The following is an 11598-nucleotide window of genomic DNA, read 5'->3' on the forward strand; positions in this document are numbered from 1 at the left end:
GGGGCTCTACCGCTGAGCCACACCCCGCCCCTCATTGAGGGATTCTGGGCAGGTGTCTACCACTGAGTTAGATGCCCAGTTTCTTTACAACTGCTATTAATGACAATAAGTGTGTACTTAAAAATTTTTTTCTTCTTTTTCTTTCTTGTTTTTTTTTTTAATGTGTTGCCCAGGCTGGCCTCGAACTCGTGACCCTCCTGCCTCTGCCTCCTTCAGCAAATCCTACCTGTGTGCGCCACCACTACCGGCTTAAATTTTTAACATTTATTTATTTATGGATTTATTTATGCCAGGCACCTCCCAGGGTATTACTGGGCATGGCTGAGAATCACTGTCTTGTATGGGAGTCGGGCAACCGGGGAAAAGATCTGGAGAAATGAAAATGGGAGCGGCATTGTGTCTCAGTGAGACCAGAGTTCAAAGGTGGCCAGGAAGAGTTGTTGAGTCTGGAGGAGGAAAATAAATCTCACGTTAGCGGTTGGCACTACTGTGGGGTGTTAAGTGTTAGGTGACTTATGACACAAGTAGGTAGGGTACACAGTAATATAGGGTAGAGATCTGGAGGTGTAGCTCAGTGGTAGAGCCCCTGCCTAGAATCCCCCAGTGAAGGGCTGGGGGCGTGGCTCAGTGGTAGAGTGTTTTCCTTGCATACTGAAGAGTGGTTTTTACCTTCACATTGAAACAAACAAACCTCACAGAGAGCAGTTCACGCTCCGGCCCCTGTTGAGTTGCCCTGTTTTGAGACCCAGGCCTCAATTTCCAGATTTGTAAGTTGGGAGCGCTGGTACTCGAATCTCTGTGTATGAGCACTTATTGAGGCACATGTACAGGGGACAGAGCAGTCCCCAGAGCGTCCAAATGCTGCATAAACGAAGCTAAGTGTTGGCAGCACCCGCCTGTAGTTTCAGCACCTGGGAGTCTGAGGCAGGTAGATCGCTCATTTGAGCCCAGCCTAGGTTATAAATTACCTGGCGCCACAGTGTGCACGTGGAAGTCAGTTCTACAACGTGGATGCTAGGGGTGGTACTCAGGGAGTCAGGCTTGGTGGCAGATGCCTTTATTCTCTAAGCCATCCCACAGGCCCTGACGATGTTTTTGCCAGCGGCAGTACCCCAGAGTCATAAGTGGGCAAAGCCCTCAGGAATGGGAACACAGACCCTGGGAGGTCGATGGTTCTGTCTCAATCGCTACAAATCATAGCTTATAGAACTTGTCAGTGCGCACAAGAGGCACTCAATTCCTGTAGACATATTCCTTCCGGAAGTGGGCCAGAACTAGCCCTGAGGGTTGGAGAAAGTGGAGAAGGTGGAAAGATGACTTGCCGGTTCCCGCTTGCTTCCTTCCCCAGCCCCACGCCCCGTACAGCTATCTCTGTCCTACTTTCCAAGCCCAGGGCGTCCTCCACATCTTATCTCAGGACGCAGGCCGGGTGTGCCACTGCCTGCCCCGCACCTGACCCCTCTCCCTGTCTGCCTCCTCCCTGCAGCTGTTCATGACTGACAACGGGCTCCGAGACTGGCGCGTGGCGCTGACCCGGCGGCAGGTGGCGCAGATCCTGCTAGAGCTGTTGGTGTGCGGGGTGCACCCGGTGCCCCTACGGAGCCCGCACTGCGCCCTGGTAGGGGAGGCCACGGACGCGCAGCCCTGGCCGGGCTTCCTGGGCGAAGGCGAGGCGTTGTTGTCCCTGGCCATGCTCCTACGTCTCTACCTGGTGCCCCGCGCGGTGCTGTTGCGCAGCGGGGTCCTGCTCAACGCGTCCTACCGCAGCATCGGGGCGCTCAACCAAGTCCGCTTCCGCCACTGGTTCGTGGCCAAGCTGTACATGAACACGCACCCGGGTCGCCTGCTGCTGGGTCTCACGCTGGGCCTCTGGCTCACCACAGCTTGGGTGCTGTCTGTGGCTGAGAGGTGAGGGGCCTGGAGCACAGGGAGGAGACACCAGGGTCTCCTGGATATGACAGTGCAGGCTGCAAGGCTGGGGGCCAGCCAACATCAGGGCAGGCTCACACTTTCCATCCTTGGCTGAGAAATCGCAAGTCCTGGAGGTGATTCCCAACTTCTGAGCCACCCAGAACACACACACACACACACATACGGGGCGGGGGGGGGGGGGAGAAAGAGAGAGAGAGAGAGAGAGAGAGACAGAGAGAGAGAGAGAGAGAGAGAGAGAGAGAGAGAGAGAGCAAACGCACACACAAGTGAGCCAGGCAAACCCACCCTTCCAGCCCATAGTAAGTCCAGATTCAGACTCTGGTAATAGGGCTACTCCTAATAACTACCTTGTTGAAAGGAACAGCTTTTCCAAATTAGCGGGTACAGTAAGTGCTTGCTGAGTCTGGAAAGCAGACATTTGGAACAGTTTTGCTGGGGGAATTCCCTGCAGGACCTAGCTGTTGCTTAGCAACTGTAAACAGATGGGGGCGGAGCTACCGGATTCTTACAGATCCTCAGGGTCCCACTTACAGAGAAATCCAGCCTGTGGCCTGAAAGCTGACAACAGGGCCCTGGGGCAACAAAACCAAACCTCTGAAGCTCAGGCTGCCTCCAACACCCCAGTACCTCAGCTTCCTGAATGCTGGGATTACCGACGAGTATCCCTGTTCCTGGCTGTCTGCACACCTTTTACTTTTTTTTTAAAGAGCTGTCAATCATTTTGATCCCGATCTCTCTTGAAAGCCCGCGTAGCCTCTTTGTGGGTGTTAGAGAAAGGTGTAGCTTCCTCTGGATAGCTCCTGCTGCGGGCTGGGTCTCAGCCCCATCTTAGCCCTCCTCCGCACACTGGAGTCTAGCAGCCCTGGTTGTCTAGCTGAACTCAAACGGGCTCTAGTGCAACGGTTCTCATCCTCCGTAGCGCTGCGATCTTTGAGTACAGTTCCTTATGCGGTGGTGACCCCTCCCAACGAGAAATTTCTATTTCTTGCCACTTCATAACTGTAACTTTGCTACTGTTATGAGTTGTGACATAAGTGTCTGCTATGCAGGGCATCTGACATGCAGCCCCTATGAAAGGGGTATTTGACCGCCAATCGGGGTCGCGACCCACAGGCGGAGAACCACCGCTCCAGGCTCTGCCAGACCTAGATTTATGTTTTTATAACCCAGAGTGGTTGAGCATCTGAAAGAGGCCACACAGTAGAGAAGAAGGCAGAATTTCTGGCTTCCTATCCAGATGTCTCTTGGTGTTAAGAGTGTGGCTGGAAGAGGAACAGTATTGGGGGGGTAAACCCCTCCAACGCCCCCAGGCTTGGGTTTCAGAACTAAGTTCTCTTTGCCCATAGGCAGGCTGTCAATGCCACGGGGCACCTCACAGACACACTGTGGCTGATTCCGATCACATTCCTGACCATTGGCTATGGGGACGTGGTACCTGGCACCATGTGGGGCAAGATTGTCTGCCTGTGCACCGGAGTCATGGTGAGTACTGTCCCCCAAGACTCTCTCCCGGCCCACTGCTGATACTCATGAAACCATGGGCCAACCTAGGCCCTCCCTGACATCCCTGAGAATTGTGGGCATCTGGACACTGCCCCACTCCCCAGCCTCATTCTTTATTCAAGACCCAGATATCCGCCAGGCAGTGGTGGTGCACGCCTTTAATCCCAGCACTTGGAGGGCAGAGGCAGGTGGATTTCTGAGATCGAGGCCAGCCCAGTCTACAGAGTGAGTTCCAGGATAGCCAGGGCTACACAGAGAAACCTTGTCTTGAAAAGAAAAAAAGAAAAGAAAAAAAGATATCCAGCCCATTTCTTTCTCCTCTTCAGCTTCTTCCTTCTCCCTCCCCTGCTTCTCCTTCCTCTCGCCCCCTCCTCCTCCTTTAAGTTAGGGGTTTGCTATGCACTCCAGGCTAGCCTTGAACCCTCAATCCTCCTGCTTCAGCTTTGAACGTGCTGGCTGGATACTACAAATGACCTGTTTTGACTGTTGTCCCTTAGTCCTGGAACCCAGGGTCCATATCCTCAGATCCAGGCCCCAATTTCCCAGTCCCGTTTCTTCCCAAGACAAGGGATACAATCTCCCGTCCTCCCCCAGGGAGAACTGGGGGGAAGTCGCCGTCTGGAGTATGTTTTGGGGACCAGGCTTCATAGATTCAAGACCCACTTTGTCCCTGGCCAGCTATGGAGCTCAGGCAAACCACATGTTGTTTCTGGGCCTGGGTAGCCCCATTTGTAAAGTAGGTACAGTCCCAGCATCCTCTTTGTGGGGTTGTTGAAAGGGCAAATAAAAAACTTCATGTCAAGGGTTCAAACAGGAAGCACAGGCAGTACTTAGTAAAAGCAGCGGGGGGCTGGGGTGAGGTGAGGTGAGGTGGGGGAGGTGACGGTTTCGGTAATGAATCCCACACATCTGTTCTGACCCAGCCCCTGAGCTCTCTGGGAGGAAGTGGGGGCTGGGGAGCAGTTGTTGTAATGGATCCCACACATTTCTGCAGTCCACTGTTCCTACCCTTGCTCCTGAGCCCTTCAGGCAGAGGCAGATGTTCCTACCTCCAGGCTCTGTCCCCCACCTACAGTCACCCTCCTTCCTTCTACAAACCCCCCCATCCAATGTCTTCCACCCAGCTCCTTTGCCCTCTCTGAGGCCCAGCCCACAGGGGACCTAAGCCACCAGCTCCCAGCTCTGGTGCTGTCCCAGGAAATGTTGGGTCCCCTAAGCCTTGAGTCCACGGGTGAACAATGGTGTGGCAGGCAAGCTGGACACGCACAGAGAAGGAGAAGCCAGAAAAAAATATTCCTGAGCCCCTCAGGGCCCCTCAGGGCTGTGTTGTTTGACAGAAAGAGAAATCGAAAGTATGAGATATGTTAAGTAGACACACACACACACAGACACACCATGCCTGGCTCAGATCCTTCATCGCACAACAAGATAATAGCATCTTTTTAATACTTTTAAATTATATTTAATTATTTACTGGGAGGGGTTGCTCCTCAGGACCCTCCTGTGGAGGTCTAGGGGCTACTTTAGAGAGTGGGTTCTCCCCTCCACTGTGAGGGTTTGGATGGGCAATGCGACGCGGGCCTCCAGGCCTGGTGGCAAGTGCCTCTTACCCTCAGAGTCATCTCAACATTGTTTCTATGTTGTTTGGTTTGGGGTGGGAGGGGATGGACAAAGGGCTCAAGTAGCCCAGGCTGGCTCCAAGCCTGCCATAGAACAGAAGCCAATCCTCCTGCCTCAGTGCTGTCCCCTCCTCCCCTGGTACTGGGTCTATAGGTGTGTGTCACAGAGTCTGACTCTGGAACAGACTGGTCCTCTGTGCCAGTGGCAACTGGTGGCATTTTCACAGATACTGGGAGGACATGTCTGTCCCCTACAAAGGCTGTCCTGTCATCTTCTAATCAGTCATTTAAGGAAAGAGGCATTTGAGCTGCAGGGGGTGGAGCATGCCTGTGAATCCAGAAGTGGAGGATTGTTGCAGGTTTGGGGATAGCCTGGGCTATATACAAAGACTTCGGTTCACACCGCAGGACAAACAGGGCTGACTGGGAATTTGGCTTGTCTAGCATTCATGAAGACCTGGGTTAGGCCCCAGGTATGGTATTAACTAGGCATCATGATAAGTGCCTGTAATTCCAGCACCTTGGAGGTAGAGACAGCAGATCCGAAGTTTGAGATAGTCCTTGGTCACATAGTGAACTCAGGCCAGCCTGAAAGATAGTCCTGTTGATGGTGGAATGGCAGTGGCTGAACCTGCCCTCTGTGGCTGCAAGAAGACTGACACTGTCACATCTGAGTCCCACAGAGTCACACACCTTGCTTGGTGTGCCCACAGGGGTCGACACTGTCTCACCTGAGCCCCCACAGAGTCACACACCTTGCTTGGTGTGCCCACAGGGGGTCGACACTGTCTCACCTGAGCCCCCACAGAGTCACACGCCTTGCTTGGTGTGCCCACAGGGGTTGACACTGTCTCACCCGAGCCCCCACAGAGTCACACGCCTTGCTTGGTGTGCCCACAGGGAGTCTGCTGCACCGCTCTCCTGGTGGCTGTGGTGGCTCGGAAGCTGGAGTTCAACAAGGCGGAGAAACACGTGCACAACTTCATGATGGACATCCATTATGCCAAAGAGGTGAGGCTGGGCACCAGGCGCCCAGGCTGGGGCTGGAGCTCAATGGTTAGACCCTTGCCTAGCTCACATAAGACCCTGAGTTCAACTCCAAGCACCTTGTAAACCGGGCATGGTGGTATAGACTTGTAATCTCAGCATTCAGAAGACAGAGGCTGGAGGATCAGGAGTTCAAGATAGTCCTCAGCTATGTAGTGAGTTCAAGGTCAACTGGGCTGCAGGAGACCCCCCCTATATTTTAAAAAAAAAAAAGCCAGTTCCCCTTAAAGCGTGAAGGTTCAGTACTCAGAAGGATTAGACAGTAAGATGGCAGGGAATTGGAGGCCAACCTGGGCTACAGGAAAAATCCAGTCCCCCCACTTGTAAGCCAGGTCTTCCAGATTCCCGGGTACCCCTCTCCCCTGACGCTGTGTCATCCCATCAGATGAAGGAGTCAGCGGCGCGGCTGCTGCAGGAAGCCTGGATGTACTACAAGCACACTCGAAGGAAGGACTCCCGAGCTTCCCGCAGACATCAGCGCAAGCTGCTGGCCGCCATCCACACGTGAGGGCCTCCCTGGGTCCCTGTGTGGTTCTCCCAATTCTGACCGTGACTCAGTGCTAGTGGCCCTGGATTCCCGGGGTCCCTCCTGCTCTGAGACAGACTGCTCCTTCCTGCCCTGGTTCTCCTCCCCTCACCCCTACCCTCTGACCAAGCCTAGAACTGAGTTCACCTCCCCACAGGTTCCGCCAGGTACGGCTGAAACACCGGAAGCTCCGGGAACAAGTGAATTCCATGGTGGACATCTCCAAGGTACCAGGACCCTAGGGAGGAGGTCTCGGTGAAGGGGCAAGGCGGGACTGAGGATGGAAGGCAGGGAGATGGACCTGTGAAGGATGGACTCTCAGACCTAGATATGGTAGTTCAAGACCAGCCTGGGCTACCTGAGACCCTATCTCAAAAAAAGCAGGCAGTGGTGGCACCTGCCTTTAATCCCAGCATTCGGGAGGCAGAGGCAGGCAGATTTCTGAGTTCGAGGCCAGCCTGGTCTACAAAATGAGTTCCAGGACAGCCAGGGCTACACAGAGAAACCCTGTCTCGAGAAAACCAAAACAAAAAAACAACAAAAAACAGAAAGGGGAGTCACCACGGGGTGGGGGGCAGCTGAAATGCACAGGGGTGCAGTAAAGGTTACAGGACTGAGAAAAAAGCCACCCACGCTTACGGAAGACACCAGGCCCCCTTTTAGACTTAAGAAAAAAAAAAAAAAAAGGAAAAAAAAAACACCAAAGAGCGCCAATGTTTGGTTTCAAATCATCTTTATCACTTACATGTGGACGGATACAAATTTCCTTCCAGGTGCGACTCTTATGCAAATAAAACCGGGCAAACTTACAAAGCAGCTTAGACACAGACAACAAACCCAACTTAAAAAAAAAAATAAGGGAACACTGTGACAGGTGATGATAATGTTTCAGCAAAAGCCAGTTCCTGACGCTGTTGTGAATCAGGTGCCCGAGGGCAGAGGGGTCCCCTTGCTGCTAAGGCTCAGAGCCTTCGCCTCCACCAGCGATGGTGACGTCATACTCCTTTGGCCTACCTTAGGCGAGCCCTTCTTTACGTGTGGCCTTTTCTTGTTAGCCCAGCACAATTCAAACAGCCACCCTTGGCACTTAGGCCACGGTAAACATAGTCACAGACACAGGTCCCCAGATTACATGACACGTCTCAGAAAACAGAGTGGTTCAGGTCAGCCGGAATAGGTGGGCCGCTCTGGATGAAAGTTATAGGGCCTGAGCACAGAAATCAAAAGTCCCCACAGCAAGCTCACAGACAAGGGTGGGGATACGTGCTTGCCTGGCATGCATGAAGCCCCCCGGTTCAATCCCCACCCCTGCAAAAACCAGGCCTGGCAGTACATGCCTGTAATCCCAGCATTTGGGAGGCAGAGGCAAGAAGATCAGGAATTCAAGCTAAGGAGGGATAAAGAGCTGACTCGGCCGTTAAGACCACCTCCTGCTCTGGCCGATGACCCAGGTTGGGTTCCCAGCTCCCAAACATCAGCTTTCATCTGTCTGTAACTCCAGTAACACAGTAAATTCAGTTCCAGCTTGGGCTACGAGAGACTTTGCTCCACTCCCCACCCACTAAAAAAGAACGGTCCTCCAGGGCCAGAGAGGGCTGGGCAGTGTTCTGCTATCCCACTCTGTGGAGCAGACAGGGCTCCCCGAGGCCCTCACTCGTGTTCCCCTCCCACTCAGATGCACATGATCCTGTGCGACCTGCAGCTGGGTCTCAGCACCTCGCACCGTGCCCTGGAGAAGAGAATCGACGGGCTGGCAGGAAAGCTGGATGCCCTGACAGCGCTGCTGGGCACTGCCCTGCAGCAACAGCAGCTACCAGAACCCAGCCAGGAGGCCACATAGCTGGTGAGCGGGCAGGGACCGGGCCAGGAAAAATCCCGAGGAAGAGACATGCACCTGTGGCCAATGCCTGATGTGGCTATTGCCTATAGATAAGGCCACCCTTTCCCTTAAGCTGTCCCACCTCCTAGAACTCTGAGTTTAGGGCTGGACTGGAAAAAACGGGGAGTGATTCCTTCTCCACTTGTGAGCCTCATTTCTCACGCTTTTGTGCGAGGGGGCGTAGCCAAAGGAGTGGAGATGGAATCTAGGGTCTTGTGTATTGTAGTGGGGTGGGGTTCTACCACTGAGCCATGCCGCCAGCCCTCACTCGGGGATTCTAGGCAGGGGCTCTACTCTGAGTCATGTTCCCTAACTTGTGGCTTCTGGCTTCCCAGCCCTCTCCCGCTTTTGATTGGTCTCTGTCCCCGTGCACACCTGTACTCTCCTCGCCTGGGCTTTGCCACCCCTCTGTCTTCCCACCTCTGAACGTTCTCTGACCTCTTCCTCTGGCATCCCTGCTTCTATGATTTCTAGCCATTTACCCATCTACCACCTTCTCAGGACCCACAGAAGAATCAGGCTATGTACCCAAGGACTGAGCTCCAGGACATGCTCCCTGCCAATTCCGACGAAGCCCCACAATAAATCACCTCAAGATGCCAGGACCCAAGTGGATCCACGTTGAGATGCATGGACTCTGGTGGTGGCAGCCATGAGTGGACACTGAATTGGACCTCCCACATCAATGGGAACATGGCCACCACTACACATATGCCCTCATCAGAAGCCCTTTCTTCTGTGCTGCTGTTCAGGACCCCTTAATCTCTGTTGGAGGAGGAGGTGCCTGGGGTCTAGGATGCTAGGAAGCTTCAGTTAACCGCGGGCGGGTCTCGCTGAAGGAACCAGGTCCGAGCGGCGGGAGGTGCTGCCCCCTGGTGGACGCCTGGGAAGACGCCGTTTCCCCCTGATTGCAGAGACTGTGCCGGGAGGAGGGTGCGGGGTGCTGCTCACCAATCCACCCTCATACTTTGTAATAAATGGTAAACGAAGCCCGAAGCGGCCATTTCTTTCCAAACACTTCAAATCTAGCTGCGGGAGGCACCTGCCCTGTCCCCAGTCTCCGTTTCCCTAACTGTAGAGGGATCTGGTGGCATATGCATCCCCGTATATTCTCACTACTCAGGAGGCTGGATTACCAGATGGACTTGGGAGGCGCAGGCAGGAGGATCTCAGTGAGTTCAAGACCAGTCTACATAGTGAGCTCCAGGACAGCTAGGGATACATACTAAAACCTGGTCTCAAAACAAACAAACCAACCAAACAAAAGCAAAACCATTGGAAGGCAGGAAGAAATTGAGTTTGGGGATAACCTCAGCTAAATTAGGGGGGGGGGGCTAGCCTCACCTATAATCCCAACACTTATAAGGTGGAAGCAGGATTAAGAGTTCAAGGTCAGCCTCAGCCACAAGAGATCTTGCCTCAAAAACAACAAAACGGGGAGGGAAGGAGGGAGGGAGGGAGGGAGGGAGGGAGAGAGAGAGAGAAAGCCAAGCCCTGCAGTGCCCTCCCCCAGCTTTCTAACACTGGGGTGGTTGAAATCAGCTAGAACCTGCTAGTTCTGAAGCCAGAGCAAAGGGTTTGAATTCAGGCAGATGGGCAACAAGATCCTCACTCTGCCCTCTACTTGCTGTGTGACCTGGAAAAGTGGCTGCACTTCTCTGAACGTTTTACTCCACCTGTGAGATGTCTCCATGGAACTGCTGTGATGGTGTAAGGAAACACAGCGCCACAGGTCAGGGGGCAGAGTGGGGGCCGCACGTCAACGCTTAGTATCGCCCCGAGCGTGAGGGATTGTTTGGACCAGTGTTAATCATTTCCACACATGGTGTGTGGCCGCCCTGTCCTTCTTGACTTCTCCCTATTCATTCATGCCTACCCTGGTCCTAGCTGCCAAGTCACACACCGAGAGATGAGCAGGCACCCACATGGAGGCACACGGCAATTTCATAACCACTCATGTGGAGCTGGCTGGGTCCCTGGACTGGCAGAGCACCTACTGTGTGCCCATATTTTTGAGTCTCACTTTTCTTTTTGTAGTGTTTTGGTTTTGTTTTGTTTATGTGTCTCTGCGTATGTTCTGGAGTACCTATGCACATGGAGGCACAGGTCAAGCTTGGGCTTGATCCTCGGACTCTGTTCCGTCTTTTTTTTTTTTTTTTTTTTTTTTTTCTGTTTCTGAGGTCTCACCATGGAGCACTGGCTTTCCTGGAACTCATTATGTAAACCAGACCAGGCATTAGATCCACCTGCCTCTGCCTCCCAAGCGCTGGGGTTAACAGTGCTCATTGCTACGTCCAGCCTCCACCTTTCTTTTCTTTCTTTTGAGCCAAGACGTGTCACTGGAATGAAACACACCACACGATTCGTGGTCAGAGAGCAGCAGGGATTAGCCTGGGCCTGCCTTCTCGGGCACCCACAGCATGGCTGTCCTCACGTGGGTTCAGGGACCCATGCCTCGTGCTTGATCCCCATGCCCTGTGCCAGCTGCGGGAGCACCCCAGCCCTGCTATTGTACTTGAGACAGGGTCTCATTATGTCGCCCTGACTACCCTGGTACTTTGTAGTCCAGGTGTGTCATGGGCATATGTGGAGGTCTGAGGGCAGCTTGCCATAGTCAGTTCTTTCCTTCTACTATGTAAATCCCAGGGATCAAATGCAGGTCACCAGGCTTGGTGACAAGCACCTTGGCTCATGAGCTCTCTTGTCAGTCCAGCCACCTTGCTCTTTGTAAACCCTCAGCCGCCGCCACCAGGCCTCAACTTCCCCATTTCACAGATCTAGAAATTGAGGGTGCAGGGCATGCAGACCTGGCCCGAGGTTCCAGCCAGGAAGCCACACATCCGGCCGCAGAGCCCAGCCTTCCAGCCTTCCCGACCCCTGGCTGGTCTTCCCGCCTGCCCTGCCCCAAGTGAGTCAGAGACCAGTGGCCTTGGGCCTGGGACCCGGCCTGCTACTCAGGCTGACTCATCCTGGCTTGGAAGGGGAAGCCCAGGCTTCGAGTCGTTCTGGCTGAGCTATCTTTGGATTTCCCTCCAAGTCCTCTGTCAGTCTCGCCCCTGAGCTAAATTGGACCGTCTACCACCCACTGCCCC

At 53.8% G+C, this 11598-nt stretch overlaps 1 protein-coding gene across 1 annotated transcript in view; it reads left to right on the forward strand.

Moving 5' to 3' along the window:
• The window catches only part of Kcnn4 (potassium calcium-activated channel subfamily N member 4), a 14028-nt gene extending 4944 nt beyond the window's left edge, over positions 1 to 9084 (forward strand). The window contains exons 3-9 of the mRNA XM_021219311.2: positions 1487 to 1908; positions 3279 to 3414; positions 5955 to 6065; positions 6487 to 6605; positions 6785 to 6854; positions 8303 to 8470; positions 9008 to 9084. Of these exons, the coding sequence (XP_021074970.1) occupies positions 1487 to 1908; positions 3279 to 3414; positions 5955 to 6065; positions 6487 to 6605; positions 6785 to 6854; positions 8303 to 8467 (1023 nt within the window). The 3' untranslated portion in view covers positions 8468 to 8470; positions 9008 to 9084. The remainder of the gene's footprint in view (positions 1 to 1486; positions 1909 to 3278; positions 3415 to 5954; positions 6066 to 6486; positions 6606 to 6784; positions 6855 to 8302; positions 8471 to 9007) is intronic.
• The last annotated feature ends 2514 nt before the right edge of the window (positions 9085 to 11598 follow it).

The sequence above is a fragment of the Mus pahari genome, chromosome 19 (genome assembly GCF_900095145.1).
Source record: "Mus pahari chromosome 19, PAHARI_EIJ_v1.1, whole genome shotgun sequence".
Lineage (NCBI taxonomy): Eukaryota > Metazoa > Chordata > Mammalia > Rodentia > Muridae > Mus > Mus pahari.